The 27,492-nt window shown below is 41.9% G+C and overlaps 1 protein-coding gene across 1 annotated transcript in view; it reads left to right on the forward strand.

The window, feature by feature from the left end:
• Nucleotides 1-25,331, forward strand: part of LOC139474324 (uncharacterized) — a 104,313-nt gene extending 78,982 nt beyond the window's left edge. The window contains exon 17 of the mRNA XM_071257294.1: nucleotides 23,111-25,331. Within this exon, the coding sequence (XP_071113395.1) occupies nucleotides 23,111-23,292 (182 nt within the window). The 3' untranslated portion in view covers nucleotides 23,293-25,331. The remainder of the gene's footprint in view (nucleotides 1-23,110) is intronic.
• Nucleotides 25,332-27,492: the final 2,161 nt, after the last annotated feature.

The following is a 27,492-nucleotide window of genomic DNA, read 5'->3' on the forward strand; positions in this document are numbered from 1 at the left end:
CAGACATCACCGACCACCCTGGCCATGTCGCACTGCTTCATGTGTCCGGGATGATCATTCCAGAACAGCACCCATCATGTCACATCAACATTGCCACCTTACTATCAAGATATGTATCGTAACACTAGAAAAGGGATTGTTTCAGCACTACTGTTGTCTTGACTGTAGTTCTATGCTGCGGGGTTCATGGGGCTGATCCTAAGCAGGGTTCAAACTTTAGGTGGGTCCTGGGGTCATCGAGGTTTGCTTGTATAGTATTTGAATCCAGGGATCTCCTGAATATTTCACTTTTACATTATTTGCATGCTTGATTTAAAAGACAAGCAAGTACCCTGTGGTTTTATCTTTTGATAGTTATGTGTTTCCTTTTGCCTGGATGTAGTGAACTGATGCTCATGCTATCAACCACTGGTTTGCCTTGCCTGAATTGATCATTTACAGACCACCGTGATACAGCTGGAATGTTGTTGACTGTTGAACCAATATTCATTTCTGAAAGCTCATTCACTACTATTGTGGATGGAAGCATTCCCATGATATTTTTGCACATATAAATTTCAAAGATTCAGCCTGAATATGACTGAAGCCGGTACATTCATGCCGGGGCTCTTAACATGGAACTGATTATGATGTATATCATGGAATATTTGACACAGAATAGAACCCTATTTGTATGACCTGCATCATAAATCAAATCTGAGAAAAACAAGTTCTCCTCATATCCATGATCAGCATACCTCCTGTGTTGTGAAGGTACAAGTGATCTATGACTTTGTTGCCATGGAGATCCCATGATGAGCAATTTGTCCCCTGTATCAGGATACACACATGCAGGGAGGTGGGGATCGGGTGTCACAAGTGGAGGGACTTCAAAGACCCCCTCCCTTTGATGTAGTGTGCCGCTGTCCCCCTCATTGTGTCCCTGGTGTTCGCTGGTGGGGTCCGGCCGCTCTGCTGCATATTTACCATTGCTCCCATGTCCACCTGTCGGAGGGTGGAGATATATGCAGGCAAGGGACTGCCGACACTGTCAGCTCAAACAGTGTTGACACTGACTGTGTCCCTGAGGCTGGGTTCAGTTTACCAGGAAGTGGTCACAATAAGTCCACACAACCTGAGACTGGGTGAGACAATGAGAGCAGATTACTTGGAGAACACCCTGAATGTGCTCTTGCTACAGCTAATGCTAATATGGATCTGCTAATGCTCTTAGGGGTAGACGCCATAAATTGTCCTTAATTCCATTCAGGCTCGGTTTTCAAATAAAGTACAAACATTTCAGGAGAAAAGTACTAGTTCTTACAGCTTTTTACTAGTTATGTGAATAATTGATATAAAATTGGATGTCAAAATGAAAAGTATTGATGTGTGAGTAAGTGAATATTTATTTCCATGTTGTTGTTGTGGTGGTGGTGGTGGTGGTGGTGGTGGTGGCGGCATCCATGAGGTGATGGTGGTGGCGAGCATGTGGTGGTAGTGATCTGCGCATGATGGTCTGCCTGTGGTGTTCTGACTGTGGAGGTCTGCCTATGGTGGTCTGACTGGTTGTCCATCAGTGGTGATCTGGTTCTGATGGTCCACCCGTGATGGTCTGACTATGGTGGTCTGACTGTGCTGGTCTGACTGTGTTGGTATGACTGTGCTGGTATGCCTGTGATGGTAGTGGTGTGGTAGTCTGACTGTACTGGTATGCCTGTGGTGGTAGTCTGCCTGTGATGGTATGCCTGTGATGGTAGTGGTGTGGTAGTCTGACTGTGCTGGTATGACTGTGATGGTAGTGGTGTGGTAGTCTGCCTATGCTGGTATGCCTGTGATGGTAGTGGTGTGGTAGTCTGACAGTGTTGGTCCGACTATGGTTGTCTGACTGGGATGGTCTGCCTGTGCTGGTATGCCTGTGATGGTGGTGGTGTGGTTGTCTGACTGTGCTGGTCTGACTGTGCTAGCCTAACTGTGCTGGTCTGACTGTGATGGTGGTGGTCTGACAGTGCTTGTGTGACTCTGATGGCCTGGCTGTGCTGGTATGCCTGTGATGGTGCTGGTGTGGCTGTGCTGGTCTGACTGTGCTGGTCTGACTGATGGTGGTGGTCTGACTGTGATGGTGGTGGTCTGACTGTGATGGTGGTGGTCTGACTGATGGTGGTGGTCTGACTGTGCTTGTGTGACTCTGATGGCCTGGCGGTGCTGGTATGCCTGTGATGGTGCTGGTCTGGCTGTGATGGTCTGACTATTATGGTCTGACTGTGCTGGCCTAACTTTGCTGGTCTGACTGGGATGGTGGTGGTCTGACTGCTTGTCTGACTGTGATGGTCTGGGTGTGCTGGTATGCCTGTGATGGTGGTGGTCTGGCTGAGCTGGTATGCCTGTGATGGTGGTGGTCTGACTGTGCTTGTCTGACTGGGATGGTGGTGGTCTGACTGTGATGGTCTGACTGTGATGGTCTGGGTGTGCTGGTATGCCTGTGATGGTGGTGGTCTGACTGCTTGTCTGACTGTGATGGTCTGGGTGTGCTGGTATGCCTATGATGGTGGTGGTCTGGCTGAGCTGGTATGCCTATGATGGTGGTGGTGTGGTGGTGGCCAGGAAGCAGGAAGAACATGTCAAGTGTCCCCCACTCTGTGCCAGGTGTAGGCCAGGCCTTGGACCCACCTCCGACCTTGTTCAAGTACTACACACATACCAGGCCAAGTACTTACCTACATGAAGAGGCTAGCTTCCTCACTGCTCTTTGCCATATATTAGAACTTTCTGTGGCTGTGTTTTTTGTTTTCTTATACTAATTAAAATATTTACAAACACAAAAAATGTTTGGATTAAGGTTGTCAGTGCTGAACACACAGACTCTTATTCCTTGATGTAAGCCACCTATTGCGGCCATGTCAATGTTCTTCGTGGGCGTATGCTCTATAGTGATATATCATCCCCTGCCAACATTGAATTCAGAGGCTGCCAATGCCCTTCTTAGCTTAAACAGGTTCTGTGTGTTTGTGTTGCCAACTTACGTGTAAAGATTCTTAAATATTCTTTAACTCACAGCTGAAATGGGAATGCTCATATTTTTATGAGCACATTGAACATTGAACTGGCAAAAATATATGCATATATTGTGTACATCAAGACATACTGAGAGTCTACTGGCCGCAACATGTGCTTCCTAACAAGTTGTCAAATATCTCATTATAATCCTGTGGCATAAAACATTCATTCTTTCATTCAGTCAGTCAGTCAGTCAGTCAGTCAGTCAGCCATCCATCCATCCATCCATCCATCCGTCCATCATCCATCCATCCATCCATCCATCCAGTCAGTCAGTCAGTCAGTCAGTCAGGATAAATCTATTATTTCTATATTTGTTTTAAGTGGTAGCCTTATTCTTAGGAGTCAGCTACGGCCTCTATGATGTGCTAATGTAGATCTTCATTGTGAAATTTGGCCAGTCTGAGTGGGTATATGAGCCCCAGACCATTGCACTGACTGATAAACCACATGCATGTATAGACTCCTCCACTTGTCAGCAGTTGTTGGTAGATGGTGACAAGTGCTGGTGATACTCAGCGATGTAATGATACACTGAAGTATCGCAGGATCAAGTTCAGTGAAGTATCAAGAGTTTTGTCTAAGTAGCGCTGTGTTTGGTCCAAGCTGATAGGGAGGTTGTTGAACCAGGAATTTAACGTACACCGTATTTCCTCGAACAGATGTTCTCTGTAGAAACTGGGTCAAGCCTGATTTACTTACTTTGTTTGTTTGTTGTTTAACGCCTCACTCAGCAGTATTACAGATATATGATGGCAGTCTGTAAATAATGGAGTCTGGACCAGAAAATCCAGTGATTGACATCATGAGCATTGATCTACGCAGTTGGGATACGATGACGTGCTTCAATCAAGTAAGCAAGTCTGACCACCTGATCCAGTTAGTCGCCTCTTACAACATTCATGGGTTGCTGAATATTTTAACCTGGATCTTCACGGGTCCATACCAGACTGGGAGAATAGAGACGTGGATCCTCTTGAGGATGTTAGTGCTATCATCATGACTACCATTCTACAACAATCGTAGTACATGTGTATAAGGATCACTTTGGGGAGCAGGGTAAATGAATGATCCCAAACTTGTGATAAGGAAATAGTGGCCGGACCTCTGATAGAGGCCAGGTCTCATTTTGTATGCACTGGGGCATCTGAAAACATGCTTTTGGGGGCACCTTTTAGAGGATAGGCTCTGTCTGGTGTTGATGACCAGTGATATTATGCAGGAAGTAGTTGAACTACAAGTGGTTGCAAGAGTACATGGGTCTAACAGGTTGGGAAATAACACATGTATCAAATACCAAAGTTATCTCGTTTGTAATAAGAGTTTGTTTCCAAGGGTCTGAAGGAATCTCAGTCGGATCATCCATTATAGAAGTCAGACTGAGTGATTGAGTAAATGTTAAACCCTCCTAGATCACTGCAGCCTGATACAATTGGGATAGCATGAACCATGATTAATGCTAGAATATGAACAATGATCAATGCTGTAGCATGAACAATGATCAAAGCCATAGCATGAACAAAGATCAAAGCCATAGCATGAACAATGATCAAAGCCATAGCATGAACAATGATCAAAGCCATAGCATGAACAATGATCAAAGCCATAGCATGAACAATGATCAAGGACATAGCATGAACAATGATCAAAGCCATAGCATGAACAATGATCAAAGCCATAGCATGAACAATGATCAAAGCCATAGCATGAACAATGATCAAGGACATAGCATGAACAATGATCAAAGCCATAGCATGAACAATGATCAAAGCCATAGCATGAACAATGATCAAAGCCATAGCATGAACAATGATCAAGGACATAGCATGAACAATGATCAAGGACATAGCATGAACATTGACCAGTGCCATCAGCACCAGTGAGGAAAATGTCTGCATCGCACCAAAGACCTGGGTTAAAGCCCCTCATCGTTACAATGAGAGATACACATTCCCTGCATCACCATGACGTCAGTGGTAGAAGTTTGGTAAAAGTGTGTGACACCAAACCCATGCCTTCTATTTGGATGTTGTGTATGTCCCTGAGTCTCAGTCTCCGTGTGCTGATGACAGTGCAAGACATGACTGCCTCACTCACCTGTGTTGGTAGCTAAAAACTTTCTGACATGATAGTCCTGAAACCTGGAGTACATGTCTCCATCTGTCCTGGTCATGTTGATACCTGGAAATGGAATATACACTTGTCCCCAGGGCTAAAGACTGGACAGAAAGTACAAACTCATAATTTTCTGCCCAAGTCGTATTACAATTTATTGAACTCTTTCTCGGATGATTTTATGACTGGTGGCAGTTTAATGAGTTTATATAGAGAGACTACACCTGACTCCTTCATGTGAGAGTAAGTCGAGGCGGGACATGTGTCGTATCACTGTCAGAAGTCGTGTAGTTCAGTATAAGTAATCTCCCATCATGCATCACTTCCTCGACAGTAAACAGAAACATTCCAGCCAGGAATCTAGCAGGACATAATTTGCTTAAGCCATATTCTCCAAGCAGAAAGACTCCAGGTAAACCTGGCTCTCACAAAGCTGGGTATGATTACCTGATAAGGGATGTAGGTGAGGTGAATGTGATCCCAGGGGACCAGGGGGGGACCGGGGGGGACCGGGAGGGACCGGGGCAGCCCCTCACTGCCTCATTTCCCACCTCAGTACACCCTGACAAAGCCCCCTGTTGTGGCGAGTGCTGATCCCTGTGTCCACCCTGTTATTACCCTATTTTGAGGCCCCTTTTGGGTACAGCGGGAGTCAGAGAACCCTTCCTCTCCTCAACACTCTTTATGAACACTTATTATAGGGTTCATTTGTGTGGCTAAGAAAGTGATGACTCTCTCCGAATGTAGGTTAAAAACAGTTGTCAATCAAAATGCTTGTCCATTTCATTCCTGGCTATCTCTTATGAAGCAAAATGTTTGAAGTAGTTTGTTATGAAAATCACATTATTGTTATAGATCTTTTAATAACTGGTTGGTTTTTTTTCTCACGTATGTCTCTGACAACCCTCCCATACAGACCCTGAAACAAATATATCCAATACAGCCCTTGCAAGTCTATTATATTTGGCAAGTCTAGATTACTGCAGTATCAACAAGTCTCGGGGCTCCTCTTTATTATTTTTTTAACCATAATTTAACAACTTTTTTTTTTCTGTAAAATATGTTCATTTCAGAGACTAGATGTTAGTCTAACCCTCCCCCTTAATGACATCTTTTTTCAAAAAACATCTGCTGGTCCTCTCTCTCTCAGCCCATTCTGTAATAGATGACATGTTACTGTCAGGATGTCTTTCACACACACACACACACACACACACACACACACACACACACACACACATAGGACTTAGGTGACATGATCCATTGTGCCCTGGTGATGAGGATCGGTGCTCATAATATCAATCACTAGACTATCTTGACCTTATCACTCACCAAGACACAAATCCAAAACCTGTGTCTAGAAAAGTTTCTCTTGGTCTAAAATGTTCTGAAAATGATGTCAAGCATGACACTTCAAAAGTGTTTGGCCCGGACTGGTCACTGATTCTCACGACTCCTGCTGTGCCAGAGAATGAATGAATGATGAACATTGCAAGTAGGTTAATAGTCTCACTGCCCTATCTGGTAAAGTATCATACACTGCCACAATTGCTGTTATACCGTCCAGGTAGAATCAACCACCAATTTCACATGTCAAAATACGGAACCTTATCTGATGCCACGGAGATCAATAAGCAAATTTGAAAGTAAGCAGAAGCATTTCAGTGCCATGCTGGGACTATCAACAAATAAAACCATTTTGTCCTGTGTGTTATTACCCAGTCAGTGCGAGGAGCAGACAATAGACTGTGGGACCCTACCATTGACAGGGTAATCACACAGCAACACACCACCACTTGGTGGTCTATGATATTTGTCATAGTTTTCGCACATAATTTTCATATGTGTCATTCTAACTATTGCAGGATAATCACTCTGCTAAAGGTCATGGTATCAGCCTTGGGGTGATGTCATGTTTGGACAAGTGTAATGAAGTGAGAAAATCCCATAGTGGTCAGTTGATGTGGTGGATGTTTTTCTGCAGTGGTTTTACGGCTGTGCCTGCATTGGTTTTACGGCTGTGCCTGGTGGTTTTTTAATGCTGTGCCTAATAGGGTAATACTGCTCTGCCTGGATTGGTTTTACGGCTGTGCCTGATGGGGTTTTACTGCTGTGCCTGCATTGGTTTTACGGCTGTGCCTGATGGGGTTTTACAGCTGTGCCTAATGGGGTTTTACTGCTGTGCCTGCATTGGTTTTACGGCTGTGTCTGATGGGGTTTTACAGCTGTGCCTGCATTGGTTTTACGGCTGTGCCTGATGGGGTTTTACAGCTGTGCCTAATGGGGTTTTACTGCTGTGCCTGCATTGGTTTTACGGCTGTGCCTGATGGGGTTTTACAGCTGTGCCTGCATTGGTTTTACGGCAATATTCTAGCTACCAGTATATGATGGCAGTCTGCAAATAATCAAGTTTGGACCAGATAATCCAGTGATTGATATCATGAGCATCTATCCACACAAGTGGGATGCAATGACATGCATCAACAAAGTCAGCAAGCCTGACCACTCGATCCTATCAGTTGCCTCTTACAACACGCATGGGTTGCTGAAGATGTTTGTTTGTTTGTTTGTTGTTTAAGGCCGCACTCAGCAATATTCCAGCTATATGATGGAGATCTGTAAATAATCGAGGCTGAACCAGACAATCCAGTGATCGACATAATGAGCATCGCACGACGCAATCAGAATAAGATGACATGCATCAACCAAGTCAGCGAGCCTGACCACCCAATCCCGTTTACTTTGTATAATATATTTAAAGATTTGTTTAAAACGTCTATATTTTGCTCTTTGACATGTTCGATGTGGACCCAGTGTGCGATAATTTTATTTTCAATAACATCACGGAAAATAGCGAATACTTTTTTAATTTATCGATGTAAAATGATAAATTGAAAAGGAATACGTATTTCCGACATCGGGGTTGCTGAAGACCTATTCTAACCCAGATCTTCACTGGTCTAGTATTAGTGATGTAGCACTGATGAAGAAACACTTCATCACTCATAAAATATACACCTGAACACAAGGAATACACTCAACAGTGACAATGAAGGAGGAGGCATTGTCATTCTGAAGACCAGGGAACTTCCCCCATCTTCCTTCAGGATAAATGTCAACAAGGCTTCAAAATTAATGGAAAAAGCACTTAGCTAGTATTGTGATTGCAAACACCATTATGAATCGCTTTCAGTAATTGTTTGTGATCCTAAAACAGATTTGATGAAATGACACGTTTGAGTTGTCTTTTGTAACAAACATTGACATCATCTTCTCATATTCTCATAAGGTACGCTAAGAAGGCGAAGGTTGAGATTTGAATTTGTCTGTCATTCAGAGCCTGAAACAGAAATATAAAAAAAACAATGATGGCAATCCATAATAGTTTGGCAAGTCTAGATTTCTTTAGCGTCAGGGCAAATATTTCCCAAAAAAAGAAGAGATTCTCTTGCCACCTTTCTAAGTTCTATTATCCTTTTTCTTTTCTTAATTATTTTTATTTCAGCAACAAAATGTTAGTCAAGATTAGAAAAAAAACAATTATAGTACTGGAAACCAACTCAATTTTCCAAGCTCTTGGCCAAGCAATGATAACACATAGTCACTTGATAAAATGAAAGACAATTCAGACAATAAAGTTGTCTTGACATAGGGCTGATTGGTGTGTGAGTGAAGAAGTGGGTCTTTCTTTCACTGCATATAAACAAAAGGATCTTAATATTTTTGAGAGTCCGGTCATAAGTTGATGAACGAGTGTCGTCTGAGGAGAGGATGTGAGTGACCTTGAGCTGATGAGTCATATGTAGGTTACCTCCCTTCGACCATAGCAAGGCCATGTGGCGTCCAGCTTGTGCCTGATCACCTGGTGACCATTCCAAGCTACATGTATAACATAGTGCCATCCAGTTCCCCACATACTGTCTTGTACCTGGCACCAAGTTGCATCCCTGTATTTTATGTTATAGTTTAATCCATGTTTTATGGGTCTCATTGGCCATATTCAAGCATTTAAAAATGTAATAATTGTTCAAGGGAATCAGTATATACTTATGTATCATTGTTCATCACACATCAGGACAAAATTGAATGTTGGAACTGAAATTTCTATCACATTATACTGCAGTATCAATGGATTTCTCATATCGCAATGTTCCTTATATTTGAAATGATTTTCTATGTTTATCATCTGATTTTTTTCGTAGATCACAAGATTCCTCGTGTAGTCGAAAGATTATGTAATGTATGTAGCAGAGGATTGCTTACCGGTATTTGAAATTTCATTACATTTTGGAGGATTCTTGATATTTAAGATTCTTTGGATATTCCTATATTTCCTATCCATGTTGGAGGATTCTTTATATGTGTTGAAAGATTGTATGTGTTAGAAGTTCATATGGAAAGATTCTAATAATGTAGTGTAATTATGTATATCAGAATGTACTTTACCTATATATCAGAAAGTTCTCAATATGTTCTTAGAGATTGTTTGAACTTTGTGCGAGATGTACGATGGAGTGCTGAGGCTATAGGTCAGAAGGTTTGACCAGTTGTCCATGTGACAGGTGATGGATGTCTGGCTGTTCTTGACCAGTATTCACCATTACTGATGACTAACTCAGGACAGGAGAACACATTGACATGTAAAGGATTCAATTTCTGGTTAATTTCATCCACTTACTTCTCATATTTTGACATTTGACAAACTTCTGCATGACCAAATAGCCAAGGTGTTATCCATGACAACAAAATATGATTTATACTTGAATAAAGAAAGATAGATGATGATGTACTGAGCCATGATAAAATAAGTTTGATTTATGAGTGGTTGATAAAATCACCACCAGTTCACATTGTGGAGGTGAAGAATGTTTTGTCTGGGAGGGCCCATGTTGTTACTGGACAATGGCAGTGGGCAGTCCGCTGACCAGTGTGTGTGTGACCCCCTGGGGGGACATAGGACCGCTGGGATGGTGGGTGGGGGAGGTCGGCCACCCGACAACTGGCTTCCCAACAAGGTCAAGCTTACGTGTCATACGTGTAGGATAAGAACGTCGTCGAGCTCCACCACCGTGGGAGATAATTCATCTATCAATAAAAGATAATCATGCTAATTGATTATTATGACAATCCATTTCAACTTATCTTCTCACACTATTTTTTAAATGTCCTATATTCTGACCCCAGGATGTTTGACTTATTTTCAAATTTTCAGTTTTTCTAACTGTTGACATGTCACACAAGATGCCTTCTCATCAAGACTGGTTCCTTTCTGTGCTTGCACTGCATTATCTTTAGGATGTGTTGAGTCCCACCTTTTTACACCCAGTGCCTAAAAACAGGGAAGGGGAATCAATGACATGATTTAACTCAGACAAAATGCTGATAATACACCTTTTATTTGGAACATTTTCACAATTTGGACTGCTAGTTATGTTGTTATATCATCTGATTCTTGGGATTGTCACTCAAACAGAGTCTTTGGAGTGTCACTCAAACTGAGTCTTGGGATTGTCACTCAACAGAGTCTTTGGATTGTCACATCATCTGATTCTTGGGATTGTCACTCAAACAGAGTCTTTGGATTGTCACGTCATCTGATTCTTGGGATTGTCACTCAAACAGAGTCCTTGGATTGTCACATCATCTGATTCATGGGATTGTCACTCAAACAGAGTCTTTGGATTGTCACTCAAACAGAGTCTTTGGATTGTCACGTCATCTGATTCTTGGGATTGTCACTCAAACAGAGTCTTTGGAGTGTCACTCAAACTGAGTCTTGGGATTGTCACTCAACAGAGTCTTTGGATTGTCACATCATCTGATTCTTGGGATTGTCACTCAAACAGAGTCTTTGGATTGTCACGTCATCTGATTCTTGGGATTGTCACTCAAACAGAGTCTTTGGATTGTCACATCATCTGATTCGTGGGTTAACACTTTACACTATATTTACAATATTGGCATACAGTCATCTAATTCTAAACACATAGACAGTTTAAGAAGGTCATGTCAGACATAGAAATTATGATAATTCTACAGAGATATGAATCTGTGATATTAATTTTACTGTACACATGTTCACTCACTCACTCTTCAGAGTGGAAGTATGTGTTTTGTCTTTTTGTCCTCTTCTATCATGTATAATATGAGACGTGCAACATTGAAAATTGCAGATTTTTTATTATCACAGTTGCAGGTTACTGGGTCACCATCTGCCAAGGGGGCTCCGTCCGGTTGTGTGTATGAGAGTTGCCTGTAGGCGGGATCTTAAATCTGGGAACAGTTTTGAACATGTTCTTTTGAAATATGTTGCCATATTTTAGAGATAAAAGTCACGAACTAATAATTAACAGATAAGAATAATTTTAGTAGCTCAAGTTATTTCCACATGGAATGCTATAAAGTATTCTTCATAATGAACTTGGTGACATCATTTAAGCTGTGATTATACTTCACATCACATTACATTATACTTCTTATCTTACCATTTTTAAAGGAAAGACATCCATGTACATCTATGTTCTAAGTTTTAAGTTGACACACAAAAGAGAGAAAGGTGGGTGTGTGTTGGGGTGATGTTGGAAGGACACTTTCTTTATAAATATATAGTTGTTAATCTGAAGGAAGGAGACCTGATGATGATGATGATGGATGTCTGACAAAACCTCTGGGGAACATTCCACCTTGCTATTGTATGACTGAAACACTGTCCGAACGTCTTATACTCACTCACTTGGAAGGGAATAGTGACTCACCTGAGGGGGCAGTGGCGTAGCCCAGTGGTTAAGGTGTTAACTTGACATGTAAAAGACCTGGGTTCGACTCTCCGTATGGGTATTGGGTAAAACCCATTTATGATGACCCAGCTGTGCTATGACTGGAATGTTGCTAAAGCAGTGTAAACCTGACTGGCATCACCTGACCGAAGGCTATAAAATCATAAAAGGAAATATGGGGGCGGGGAAGTGATTATGGGCCGAGGACTGATTATGCATGAAATATTTCACCAGACAGGACTCCTTCTTGACAACTCAAATGATCATTTAGCAGTTCCCATTGAGGTCCAAATACCTTTCTAATATTGCTGACCCAGCTATTTACTGACTACTATGTCCTTGATAGGATTGACAATTGGTCAAAATGGACGACATTTTCCCAGGGAGGTTGTACAAGTAGAGATCTTGTGTGGGACCAAACAGGCCAGAATAAACTCATTCAGGTCCAACACAAGCCTCCAGATGTACATTTCCACGCTGAATGTCATTCAATTACCTGTCCCATAGAAGCAGTCTGTCTATGTAGCAGTGGAGTGGTTGCATATCAAGGTAGATAATGTACACAGTTTGTACCAACACTGAAGTAGTGTGAACGGCCTCTGCCCACACAGTTACAAAGGCTTGTGTTAGTGTTTTGTCAGTCACCCTTGTCGGCATGCTGTACCCTTGATTGCTGCCCTCCCCAACACCAACTCCAACCCCGAAGCCCGTCCCCCCCAGGCAAGTCCTTCACAGCAGATCCAGGTGTCATCCATGTAGAAATCCTATTTATTGAAGTGCACTTGTGTTGATTGATACTTTTGGTTACTAATCATTTTGAATCATTGCTGTTAATCATGTACGATTGTCGTATGATAGAACTTCAATTTGTCTGTTGTGTTGGTGTTCGAGTCAGCCTGTAAGCCATTTGGTCTTTTTTTCCCCCGCATATCAGGAAATTTGATCTTTTTGTATTCTATTTTTTGTGTTATTTGGTTTGTAACTTCAGGAAGCTGGTCCCTTTAGGGATTCTGGTGCTAATAAGGTGCCCTGTTTCCCAGGATGGAGTGGACTTTGTTTAATATGAGGTCATGGAGGTGACAGAGTTGTGTTATAGTACAGGTTGTTTCATGTGGACAGATGTATTCAGTGATACCTTGTTCATCCAGACATTACCGTTTCCATTGAAATCATCTTGATTAACAAATCTATGGATTAAAGGAATTGGTGATACAGAATAATGTTCTTGTGGATATTTAGTGTGTTCCGGGCAAGATGATCTGTTAGGTGAGATTTGTGGACGAACAGGGTCACTGGAGATTGGATGATACTTTGTGGGAATGGGTGATCACATTGGAAAACCGTCCCCAGATATATACTGGTTGGTCTACATCTAGTATACCATCAAACCACCTGAATCTGGACATGTCATTTGGTCCTTAGAACTGGAATTTGGACTGCATCCACAGGGTTAGAAACTAACAGTTTTTGTCCACTAGTCCTTATAATGATAACATATAGCAAAACCCTTAAAATAGGCCAATTTCTACTCATCCTTTGGATACCTTTCCTATTGGGCAGTTTGGTAAGGACTACAGGACTAGTGCCAATTTCTAACGCTGATCCATATTAAACAAACCCCGAAACAGGTCATATCCTGTGTTGCCTAGTTATATCTTGATTCACTCACTCACTCACACAATCAATCACTCGAAGGTAAATTTATGTATGACCTCCATTGTCTTCTAGTGGGGTGGTGGGGTAGACTAGTGGTTAAAGCGTTCACTCATCACTCCAAAGACCCGGGTTCGATTTCTCCACATGGGTACAATGTGTGAACCCCATTTCTGTTGTCCCCCACCATGATATTGCTGGAATGTTGCTAAAAGGGACAAAAAAACATACTCACTCACTCACTCACTCCTCTAGTGATCTGTGTTACAGCCTGCAAATTTAGCTTCTGGTGCCTAAAGCCCTAGTAGCCTAAAAGTCTGTTAGTACTACTAATCCATAACACTAAAATCTACAAAAAAAGATGTTGGAGCCATGTTCAGGCTACTAGACTCTAAAGTGTAATAATTACTGGGTTTGATGTTGAACTGACAGCTGGCTAATTTGTGATATGGTTGCCATGGACACTCTATGTTGTTTACACATTGACCATGTAGTTTGAACAGAACTTTAACTGGTTGTTATATTTCGGAAACTGTCATAAATGTTGTTCACACATTGGGGCCAACTTGACCTGTGGTTCTCACTTAAGATATTGATCAACACACTTGACTAGGAAAAACGTCTGTTCAAAATAACAGCCTGTTTGTTGTGGTCAGTAACAATTTTGCAAGACTAGTAATTCTATCCAATCTCTCTCATTATTATGCTCTGGGTGTAAACATTGATTACAAATTAAAGATATCAAAATTATAGATATGTTCACAAACTGAGTGAGTGGATGTTGCTAATAGTAGCGCCATGTTGAAGGGCGAAATGGTGTCCCAGTGTCGTGAATATGAAAACGTGTATCACTACAGCCATTGAAAGCCATTATGGGTAATTTACTTTAATCAGAGATTACCATTGAAATTTGATGTCAGATAAGACTATTAAATGGTTCCTATCCACATGGCCATTGAAAACAATACCCACCTGAAGAAACAGAATTGCCTCTTGGCTTTGCCTTGATAGTTGAGCTCATGGTGTTCGATATTAGAATCAATTGTGGAGCAATATTGTTTTGCCCATTAAACCAGAACCACTTTACCAATGAAGCTGAAACATCAAATGCTGACGTGCTGATGTCTGAAAATTTGTTTACGGGTTTGAATCTGTTTTTCAATATGGCCGCCATGGCAACTTTGTTGACATTATAAACAGTTGACTACATACACAGGTGAGTGCTACAGTGCTATGACACTAGGTGTTTGTATTTTCTTAAAAAGATCCAAACTGGCACCGAAAATAATATTAGGAAGGAATATCATAACCCCAGCATTTCTGAATGAATATAAAGTGAAATCATCGATCAAACTCCTTGTAAGACAATATCGTTTTATGGTCCCAGCAGAAACTTTGTCACTGATGTCAAATATCTGTCCTCTCTTGTCTACAAGTACAGATAACGTGACATATATTCAATAGTTGAGGGTATTCATGTTTCTCTGCCACTGACAGAGTGTGCCTCCTCTTTGTGCAGCCGACCAGCAGTGCACCCACCAACCTCCCACCAGAGGGTCCTTTGTTCAACATTACGCTGTTTATGTTTCACAGATTTAAGGCAAAAATGCTGACAGTTTAAATTCCTGTTCAGCCGAGTGTGAATATAGCCTTGCAAGCTCTTCTCCATCTTGGGGGACTCGCCCGGTGTGCTCCCACACATTCTCAGCTGATGCTGGCCACTTGAGGAGGAGGAGGGTGAAGGGCTAATCTGGCCAATTCTCAGGGGTCATCCGTAATCTGCCCCTGACCACCAGCTAATATAAATACCGTTTTCCTGACACATTATAGACGTCTTGTCATGTAATTGAAATTCCGGGGTAGCGTGTGTCTTTGCTGGACATGGGATCAGTGTTTATTTACACTGGGTCTCCACACTGTCACAGAGATGTGTTATTATCCGTCCCGACCGTTGTTGACTGTCATTAATATTACATTTAGCCACAAAACCTTCATTTTAGTCCCCTCATCTACCATGCTGGTCCTCCCCGTAAACACATCCTTGGATAAGTTTTCTTGTAAGTGGCCTATTTTTTTCATTAAAGTATTAAGAAAATCTCACTTTTACCATCACTGTGTTTGACCTCTTGACTACAACTTGAACCCGTGTGATGGGTAAAGTATAATTGAAAGGCTGGAATTATGGGGTAATCTTCTGTATGTACATGTATAACAACCAGTTATAGTATATGATTTCTAGTTCCTGTATATGATTTCATATACCACTGTGTTAATGGCTATGGGAACACTGTTTGAAAATATGGAGGTCGGTTGATCTATTAGCCTTAGACGCCTCGTCATCTGAGATGTTGTGGATACAGTGGCAGAGCTATCAATAAGAACATCAAGACATGTCATTTCCTGTGTTTCATGGGGATATTATAAACTGAAGGCAGATGAAGTGATTATTGTGAGAATCTAATTGAATCTCTTTATGTTGAACAGGGAGCGCTGAACGCTAAATCAAGGGCTCTCTGTTTACAAGTGGGATGTATGAATGGGAAGCATTGTGGGGTGTATGTGAAAGAAGTTTACCTACGGAGAAACACATATTTATTACCCATCGAGGTGGATGTTGGGGGAACTGAAATTTGCTGAGAAATAAGATTTGGTTTGATGGTCGTCATTTCAATTATGCCTACTGTGCCATTATTCCTGTTTGTAAAGTGTTCTACTGACGGAGATGTCATACCTGGATGATGTCACAGGGAGTTCATGTTTATGGCCTCTGTTGCTCATGTCACAAGATGTTATGTGACAAAATTAGAATAAAATCTTAGCGAAGGCAATGTCACTGTATTGACAAACTAATTTTGAATTATTTTGGGGGAGATAGAAGAGGACTGTGGGTACAGGGTAGATGGACTCCGCAATTCTTTATCAAAATTACGGATTATCTGTTCCTTGTGAATTAATTATGAAAATTAATGTTAAATTTAAATGTTAACAGAAAATCATTTATTTGAGATGGGTAATCTGTTTTTCCTCAGAGGGGCCAGTCTGGTAGCCCAGTGGTTAAAGCGTTCGCTCGTCACACCGAAGAACCGGGTTCGATTCCCAACATGGGTACAAAGTGTGAAGCCTATTTCTGGTGTCCCCCGCCGTGATATTGCTGGAATATTGCTTAAGCGGCATAAAACCATACTCACTCACAATTTTCCTCAGAGTTTGCAAGTTCTTCTCTATGCAGTGTTCAAATTCAACAAGAAAGTCAGGGGTCCTAAAAACCCTTATGTAACAGCTACCAGTCAGGTTTAGGAATCCATAGGTTCAGATTCTGTAGAAGAAGACCTTGAGGAAACTAGGAGTCCCTTAATTTAAGTCTGTGTGTCATGGAAGTGGATGATATGGGCCACTTATAGGCCATGGGAAATGCACCATACAATCTCTCCTCAAAAATTTATCATGGTGTTCTGAATTGCTGCTGTCTGCAATTCACCCTCTGCTATCTGTCCACACGTTATTGTCTATATAGTGACACAACATTGGCGGCCATATAACAGGTTCCAAGTTCCTCCAGTACTGTACCCTCTAGATTCTTTATCAAGATAGAAGTGTCAAATTAGCGGTTACAAAAAATCTCCAGTGGTTTGTAATTCCCCTCATAACACTAATACCTGTGGGAAAGTTGAAAACATATTGTAGCCACGACTATACCAGGAAGACTAATCACCTCCCTGTAGCACAAATACCCTGATGCAGTCACCCTCGATTGCCCTTATTCCTGGTGAGGACTGCTTGTTGGTCAATTTGGTGTCAGGGGATAGGGAGGGTTACCGGGTTAGCTGACCATCCCCATTCACCATCCTGTCCCTTTGTCTCCAGCATTCCAGCCTCACCCCAACAGACTGTTTGACTTGTCAGGCCCTCACCCCCACAGACTGATTGACTTGTCAGGCCCTCACCCCAACAGACTGATTGACTTATCAGGCCCTCACCCCCCACAGACTGATTGACTTATCAGGCCCTCACCCCCATAGACTGATTGACTTATCAGGCCCTCACCCCCACAGACTGATTGACTTGTCAGGCCCTGACCCCATAGACTGATTGACTTATCCGGCCCTCACCCCCCACAGACTGATTGACTTGCCAGGCCCTCACCCCCACAGACTGATTGACTTGTCAGGCCCTCACCTCATAGACTGATTTACTTGTCAGGCCCTCACCCCATAGACTGATTGACTTATCCGGCCCTCACCCCCCACAGACTGATTGACTCGCCAGGCCCTCACCCCCACAGGCTGATTGACTTATCAGGCCCTCACCCCCATAGACTGATTGACTTATCAGGCCCTCACCCCCATAGACTGATTTACTTATCAGGCCCTCACGCTACCGACTGATTAACTTATCAGGCCCTCACCCCCACAGACTGATTGACTTATCAGGCCCTCACCCCCCACAGACTGATTGACTTATCAGGCCCTCACCCCCACAGACTGATTGACTTATCAGGCCCTCACCCCCACAGACTGATTGACTTATCAGGCCCTTACCCCACAGACTGATTGACTTATCAGGCCCTCACCCCCAAAGACTGATTGACTTATCAGGCCCTCACCCCCACAGACTGATTGACGTATCAGGCCCTCACCCCATAGACTGATTGACTTATCAGGCCCTCACCCCCACAGACTGATTGACGTATCAGGCCCTCACCCCATAGACTGATTGACTTATCAGGCCCTCACCCCCACAGACTGATTGACTTATCAGGCCCTCACCCCATAGACTGATTGACTTATCAGGCCCTCACCCCCACAGACTGATTGACTTATCAGGCCCCCACCCCCACAGACTGATTGACTTATCAGGCCCTCACCCCCACAGAAAGCTTGGGTTATCAAGCCTCATAAGAAATTCCGGTATAGTTTAATCCTCAAGTAGTCTTACAATAGATATCAATCTATTTTCTAAATCTTTCACTCCTTCCCAACCAGTGTTGGTTCAGGACATATTACATGGAACAAGTGGGGTGGGGGTTTGGGGGAAGGGGCGATGTATCCATCAGGCACACTGAGGGACGTTCCCAGGATAGTTGTGTTGATGGGGATGAGTATGACTAAGTCAGTGTTTCGCACACCCTATACTTATATCTGGGGCATTATCTTGCATGCTTTAGTAGACTCCTGTAGGCTTTCAGTGTATTCTGGAGAGATTCTATGCCCTCTGTAGCCTGAAAGGATCTATGCATGTTATCTTTAGATACCAAAATATTCCGCTTTGTTAGATTTGTAGTGGTTGAAAAATCTTCTGAATAATGTTTTCCAATAGATTTCTGGATTTAAAAGATGTCTCATACTGGCTTTAGCTTTGTTATAAAAGATGTAACTGCATGTGTGTGACACAGTATATTGCATCACAACATGTCATCCTTGTATCCCGGTGTGTATTGCATCGTAACATGTGTCTCGGTCAGTGATGCAGACTGATCCTTGTATCCCGGTGTGAATTGCATTGTAACATGTGTCTCGGTCAGTGATGCAGACTGATCCTTGTATCCCGGTGTGTACTGCATTGTAACATGTCTCTCAGGCAATAATGCAGAGGGATCCTTGTATCCCGGTGTGTACTGCATTGTAACATGTCTCTCAGGCAATAATGCAGAGGGATCCTTGTATCCCGGTGTGTACTGCATTGTAACATGTCTCTCAGGCAATAATGCAGAGGGATCCTTGTATCCCGGTGTGTACTGCATTGTAACATGTCTCTCAGGCAACAATAATGCAGAGGGATCCTTGTATCCCGGTGTGTACTGCATTGTAACATGTCTCTCAGGCAATAATGCAGAGGGATCCTTGTATCCCGGTGTGTACTGCATTGTAACATGTCTCTCAGGCAATAATGCAGGGGGATCCTTGTATCCCGGTGTGTACTGCATTGTAACATGTCTCTCAGGCAATAATGCAGATTGATCCTTGTATCCCGGTGTGTACTGCATTGTAACATGTCTCTCAGGCAATAATGCAGAGGGATCCTTGTATCCCGGTGTGTACTGCATTGTAACATGTATCTCGGTCAGTGATGCAGATTGATCCTTGTATCCCGGTGTGTACTGCATTGTACCATGTCTCTCAGGCAATAATGCAGGGGGACCCTTGTATCCCGGTGTGTACTGCATCGTAACATGTATCTCGGTCAGTGATGCAGACTGATCCTTGTATCCCAGTGTGTACTGCATCGTAACATGTGTCTCGGTCAGTGATGCAGAGTGATCCTTGTATCCTGGTGTGTACTGCATCGTAACATGTGTCTCGGTCAGTGATGCAGAGTGATCCTTGTATCACAATGGCTATTGCATCACAATGTGTGTACCTCAGCCAGTAATGCATTGTGACCCTTGTGTCACAGGGTGTATTGCATCACAACCCTTATATCCTAGTGACCCACATAATAGTGAATAAGATGTTTGATGAGGATTATTAAGCCATAGATGAGATGAAGTTGACGATGTAGGCAATGATATTGATGCTGTAGTTGATGATGTAGGCAATGATATTGATGCTGTAGTTGACGATGTAGGCAATGATATTGATGCTGAAGTTGACGATGTAGGCAATGATATTGATGCTGTAGTTGGTGATGTAGGCAATGATATTGATGCTGAAGTTGACGATGTAGGCAATGATATTGATGCTGTAGTTGACAATGTAGGCAATGATATTGATTCTGAAGTTGGTGATGTAGGCAATGATATTGATGCTGTAGTTGATGATGTAGGCAATGATATTGATACTGTAGTTGACGATGTAGGCAATGATATTGATACTGTAGTTGACGATGTAGGCAATGATATTGATGCTGTAGTTGACGATGTAGGCAATGGTATTGATGCTGTAGTTGACAATGTAGGCAATGATATTGATACTGTAGTTGACGATGTAGGCAATGATATTGATACTGTAGTTGACGATGTAGGCAATGATATTGATGCTGTAGTTGACAATGTAGGCAATGATATTGATACTGTAGTTGACGATGTAGGCAATGATATTGATGCTGTAGTTGACGATGTAGGCAATGATATTGATGCTGTAGTTGACAATGTAGGCAATGATATTGATACTGTAGTTGACGATGTAGGCAATGATATTGATGCTGTAGTTGACGATGTAGGCAATGGTATTGATTCTGAAGTTGATGATGATGTTGCAGGTAATGTCGGTGATGATTATGATGATGATGATGATGATGATGCAGGTACTGTCATTGATGATGATGATGATGTAGAAGATACTGTTGATAATCACAATTATCTGGGAGACAATCATACAGTATAATAACATACCCTACTCAGATGATTGTTTGATGAATAAGCAATTTTCATTATTAGGACCATATTCATCTGATACCTTTGTAAATCTTTTTTTATCAGCCACTGAGACAAAGTGCCAAGTTCCTGTGCACCAGATCACATAACACAGGCCATGACACGACCTATCTCTCATAATACAGTATAGCTTAATGCTCCTCTTCTTAGAGAAAGACTATTTTAATACTTTTCTGGACTGAATGGAGATAAACTTTCCCACGGCTTTGTATAGGTAACTGGAAGAAAGAGATTCACTGTGTACCTTGTAAGGATGACTTGCTTCATCGCCAGTGCCTCATCTGTCAGCTACACGTTTGTATATCGTCTGCACTCTAAACAGAAGCCTTTTGGAATTTCCACCATTTTGATTAAACAGTTATATGATCATGAGAAGACAGGAGTAATAGTAAGGGCGATTAAGGGTGTTCCAGGGACTTAAACACTCAATTAATATTGGACTTGACAGTGTCTCTATGTCATTGAGGAGTTAAGTGTTTGATAATGTTTGGTGACACTGTGTGTTAATAGCTCACCTGGACTGGGGGTCCTGAGCGTTCATTGTGATGTATGCTGCTCCATCAAGCAATGTTTGAGTTGAACGTTTTATTTCTTTCAACACCACAGGTTCTGAAATGTCTGAATGATCACAGAAGTAGTTCCAATGGTGTGGTTTTGTTTATGTCAGATTTTCAAATAGTTTACAGTTATGAGGCTTCACCTTGTGAGAAGGCAGGAGCAGAATGATTAACAGTGAGGCCTCACATAGTGGGATGCAAGGCAGGAAGGGGCCGTTAGCTGTTGTAAAGGGACAAAAACCCTGCATAGGTGGTTGCTATTGTTTGGAATCGATTACTCTATAAGACAACAGTTTTGAGACCTTATCTTTGAGGTATAAGGGAAAGAACAGGGCATGGGTATCTGTTTTGTGTATGAGGTCCATTGGATGGCATTTGGTAGTAACAAATGCTGTTCAGTGGGGATTCTGCCCATCGTTTTAGGGAAGTATGTCCCTCGTACACAGTGCTTGTCATGTGTAAAATGTGGATGGGTTGGTTACTTGACTGATTGTGTGTCCTCTTAGTTGATGACAAGAATTGTTGCCGATATTATCAACCACTGGTTTGCCTAACCATGTCATGAGTCTTGACTGCTTAGTAAATCAATATTCACTCACTTGCAATGGCTGGTTTTAGCATGGGTAGCTACCCAACAACATCTCAGTTATTTCCAGCGATCTCAGCTGACACATCATACTGGAACGGCCACGGGTGAAATGTTACGAGCACATCCACAAGTGTGCCCAGACATCATCATTATTCAGCAAGTGCTGAGGAAACTAAGTCCTGGTTTTACCTGTTATGACTGTTTGTCTTCTCCAAGAGGATTGATATAGTAAGCAAGATGGGCACATTGTAATCTTGCCACCTACAGTGTACAACCATCTTCACTGTCATTCATTAGCTTCACAATCTGCAGGGTTTCAGATCATCTTCTTGTCTTGGACATTGACTGTCATCCAAAATGTCCTGACTGTTTGTTTCAAATTAGGTAATGATACAGAAGAAGTTGATAAAATCATGAAAATGTCCTGATGCTGTTTGTCTTCAGCAATATTGCTTCATTCATGGTCCATGCCTAAAAGAATTACTGCTCAGCATGTGTAAATGCTGCCCAGCAGGCTGAAAATCACTGCTCGACCCCTGAAGATCCGGGGTAGAATAGGTCTTCAGCAACCCATGCTTGCCGTAAAAGGCAACTATGCTTGTCGTAAAAGGCTACTAACGGAATCGGGTGGTCAGGCCCTCTGACTTGGTTGATGCACGGTCATCGATCCCAACTGCGTGGATCCATGCTCATGATATCAATCACTGGATTGTCTGGTCCAGACTCGATTATTTACAGACCGCCGTCATATAGCTGGAATATTGCTGAGTGCGGCGTTAAACAACAAACCAACCAACCAATCATCACTGCTCAGTCTTTAAACAGTTTATGACTATCCAATTTTTATATTAGGCCCCATCCAGAAGTACTTTGTTCCTTGTTGCAGGCTATTGGCCATCATATCTATCTTTGATGTTTAAAAAGAAAAGGTAAAATGTGAAACACTTAATAAAAATGTTTCAATGTCCATTGGTGCCAGCCAAGTGCTTTCAGTGACTGTGATTCTCTGTTGCAGATGATGAGGAAGATCTGACCTTGACTGAGGATCAGGTAGTGGATGGTCGGATTGCAGTCAGCGAGGCACAGGTCGTGGACTCGGGGCAGGTCATGTCAGAGGTCATACATATTCAGCGCCAGGAAGAGGAGATGGAGGAGTCTGAGATGGAGTCCGAGGGGATCATGACGATGGCAGAATGACCCACTGAATCTTAGAAGAATTGAGGCTCAGAACATGTTCATGACCATGACAGAAAGAGCCATTAGCATCAGAATGTCTGAATCTGTCTCTCTTTGAACACAGCAGAGTAGCCAGGAAGCTATGAATATGATTGTGCAACAGTTAGTATATGAACCAATTTGGATACTGTTTGTGGCACTGACATTTCCATGTTCTCCAGAGATCCACTTCTCTTGTGAAGTGTCACAACCTTGCCAGAATGAGCCTATGGTGCTATCACATTTATGACAATGAGATCTGCCGATCTACTTAGAATACTCATGGACATTTGCACTTTCAAGGAGAAAGAACTTGATGTCGCAGATATTCTTTGATCCTGCAGAGGTCACTGACAACTTCAGGAGCTAATGATTGAGGTGACACCACCACAGAGGACTTCAGGAGCTTATGATCCTGTTGGTGTCACTGACAATTTCAGGAGCTAATGATCCTGTTGGTGTCAGGAAAGAATTCAGTATTCTATGATGTTCATTGTTCATCAGAAGCATTTAAGTATTACATTGTTCTGGATAAGGTCACAGGACTAATATACCCTAGACAGACAAGTGGTTCAAGAATTCTCACACACTAGAACCCTGGATAGTGGGGAGATTCATAACATGCTTTGTTTACTCACTAGTCACCCTGAAATGATAGTCTGAACCTCAGGATAGTTAGAAATATTGCTATGTCTAGATGATGTCCTTCTTGACCACTCAGTCAGTGCAGATCAGTCATCCTCATTAGCTGGTGTTACAAGACAGCATAATGGCTACAATGTTCTGCAGGATTTACAGGAACTGGACAGTTATGTGCTTTTGATGTCTCCTTGTACCAGTGATGGTTGCAGTTACCATGATTCCCATTGGCATCCTCGCTTTGATACTTTGTAAAATGTCACTTATGTCACAGTCTGTAACTTTCAGCTCAGCTAGTTATAGCCACTATAGTAGAACAATTTTTGGTGAAAATATTACCAAAAGACGAGTTACATCACATGAATGAAAGCGTGTGTGAAAGGTCCAAACATATGAAGCAACAGTACAATATCAAGTCAAAAGTTTGCTTTTTAATGTCAGTGTGTCTGAACATCATGTCCTGTGTTATCAACTCTTCTGGAAAAGCATCCTGCCAAGAGATAAACAATTTCATGTTCATCATTGAACAACATACAAAATAAAAGAGGAATGTTTGTATCCCCACACACCATGGGTACGTGCATCACATCAGATCAGCCACTAAGTATTCTTTGTGAAGCAGGCCCTAGTTCTGTATCAGCCGAATATTTGTATACACTACTCAAAAAATGTTATGGACCACCTGATTATTTCATTCTCCTATAGTTAATCAGTCATGGCAGATGGTCCTTAATCCCCTTGAAGCTCCTGGGTAGAATGAGTCTTCAGCAATCCATGCTTGCATTAAAAGGTGACTGACGAGATCAGGTGGTCGGGCTCGCTGACTTGGTTGATGCATGTCATCATATCCCAATTGCGTGGATTGATGCTCATGACATCACTGGATTGTCTAGTCCAGACTCAATTATTTACAGACCGCCGTCATATAACTGGAATAATGCTAAGTGCAGCATGAAACAACAAAGGAACATACAAAGATGGTCCTTAACTGTTTTTAAATAGTATACATGCATGCAAAATAACTTGTATTGATGGTGACATTTGATGATATTTATCATTAATTTTTTATATTGGATGCATGAATCTGTTTGAGAGATACCTGCATTTCCATATACATTTCAACTGTCTTTATGTCTTTGTCATCACAGCTTGAGAATGTTGTAATAGGGGTATACATGATTTACTGAAGGTTTGATCGTACCCTTGTGCCATGGTAGAATTCTGAAAGTTTGATGCATCATGATACTTTGTGCCACGGTGTGAGTCTCAAGGTTGATGCAATGTGATATGAATTTGGTAATTATGTTTTGGTATGGCTTCCAACCATGTCAGGAAGAAATAATGGTGCTTATCATAACGCGTGTTAACTTTTGATATATCATTTCACTTGCTTTAAACACACACATCGGGTACATCATTATAGTCCTATGTTTTAATGCATTCTTATGATATGAGCATACCATAGAATTCAGTATACAGAAGGAAGTCGACCATTCATCTAATGTATACAAATGAAATGGAATATAAGAAGTCAGTCTTAACAACAACAACAACAACAACAACATCAGAACAAACGGTTGAAAGAATCTGGAAAATGGGGCATCCATCTTGACCTGTTTGGTTCTGCCGCAAGCCTGGATGTCTTCAATGACTATATTTTCATCTGTTTATGAAACATGGATTCCCATTGAAGTCCAGTGATCTTGTGTTACCTATTTCCTGGAATCAAGGAAGGGCATCATCTTCTTCACAATAGAATCTCTTTTGTCAGCCAGGATTATGGAGGTACGGCTCATGCTTCAACTGAAGGTTCTATACACCGGTCATGACAAAGCAGGACTTTTGTATGGTGATGTTATCATTCATACACTCTCACATCAGGGGCCAGAGACTTCAGGTCATTATCACAAGCTGTGGATTTGCCCCTAGAATAATAGGAAGAATGCATGTGGTGGTTACACCACCCTCGGGCAAGTAGGGCTGGAGACAGGTTCTTCCGTATGACAGACCTTCAATAACATCAACATGCCTCCTTCATTACCAGACACTTCTGTAGGCAGGAATTCTATACGTCAAACATGTTTTATGTCTGCATGAATTTTGATGATATTACCACCGAGTCCATTAACTTACTTATATCTCGACATGATTTTGTGATGGTTCTATCACGCAGGACTGTCAATGACTGGAAAATGTATTGATATGTGAAATGGCATGGATAATGATATATTGATACATTGGTGACACTGGTTCTTTCATGTTGATATGATTTTGCGGTAGTAATATCAGGAATGTCATTGGGTGGAGATTTCTGTATTGACATGGAATTAACCAAATTAATGATATTACGATTCACATGTTATGCGGACATTTCAATGTGCTCAATAAAGTTTTGTGAATGAATTGCCAGCAATTTAATTTAGGTTAATATTATCTTTTAGTTGTTTGTCTTCACAGAGACCATCGTCTATAAGAGGCATTTCATGATTTATCATTACTATCATCAGTGACAGTCTTCCTGCAGAATCGTTCTTGAAAGCATCAAATACATCAATACTTAGTCTTGCTTATCACCATTGAGCCCATTTGTAAGTACTTCACATGCCATGTATATACTAAACCAGAGACCAGTGAAGATTCGGGGTAAAATAGGTCTTCACCAACCCATTCTTTCTGTAAAAAACGACTGCTTGTCATAAGAGGCGACTAACGGGATCGGGTGGTCAGACACACTGACTTGGTTGATGCATGTCATTGATCACAATTGCATGCATTGATGCTCATGATGTCAATCCCCCGATTGTCTGGTCGAGACATGAGTATTTACAGACCGCTGTCATAGAGATGGAATATTGCTGAATGCAGCGTTAGACAACAAACAAACAAACTAAAACTGATTAGATGGTCACAATGGCAGGTAAGTAGATGTGACATGGATGTAACATGTAGGAACACAAGGTAGGATGAACTGTCTGCTCTGGATGTTGTCCTTGTACCCCTGACTCATGATTTCTCTGGTCCAGTCTTGATTACTTTCACTGTGATATAGTTGTGACGTTTCTGAGCATAGCATGAAGTAATATTCACTTACTAGTTACCACAGAAACTACTGAAGCAATCAGTACTATAATTTCATCAGGCATATTTGTAAATACTTCACATTGTACATACATTATTTATAATAATCTCAACTCAAGATGATCAATGCTGTGAACTTTGAAAATGAGGCACACAGATCCCTTAGGATGTATGTCTGGTTGGAGCTGTAAGCCTGAGTGTGACCTGATTAGCTGGTGTTCCTTGTCCAAGAGTGCATCCGTTGCCAAGTTGTCTGAAGCACTGGGATGTGCTGTGCACATCCTCTTTGACTATGATTCTTGCATCTGTCAGCACTGTAACTGTGTGGTAAATGTCTGAGGCCTGCATCATCAGGGTTTCCTCCCACATTAAGTTGACAGGCTGTGTTGACACAGAAATATTGTTCAAAATGCAAATAACTGCATATTCCCTTTTTTAATCCATCACATTTCATCAAATCCCAGT

Source organism: Haliotis cracherodii, unplaced genomic scaffold, assembly GCF_022045235.1.
Source record: "Haliotis cracherodii isolate W230 unplaced genomic scaffold, xgHalCrac1.p SCAF_3, whole genome shotgun sequence".
NCBI lineage: Eukaryota > Metazoa > Mollusca > Gastropoda > Lepetellida > Haliotidae > Haliotis > Haliotis cracherodii.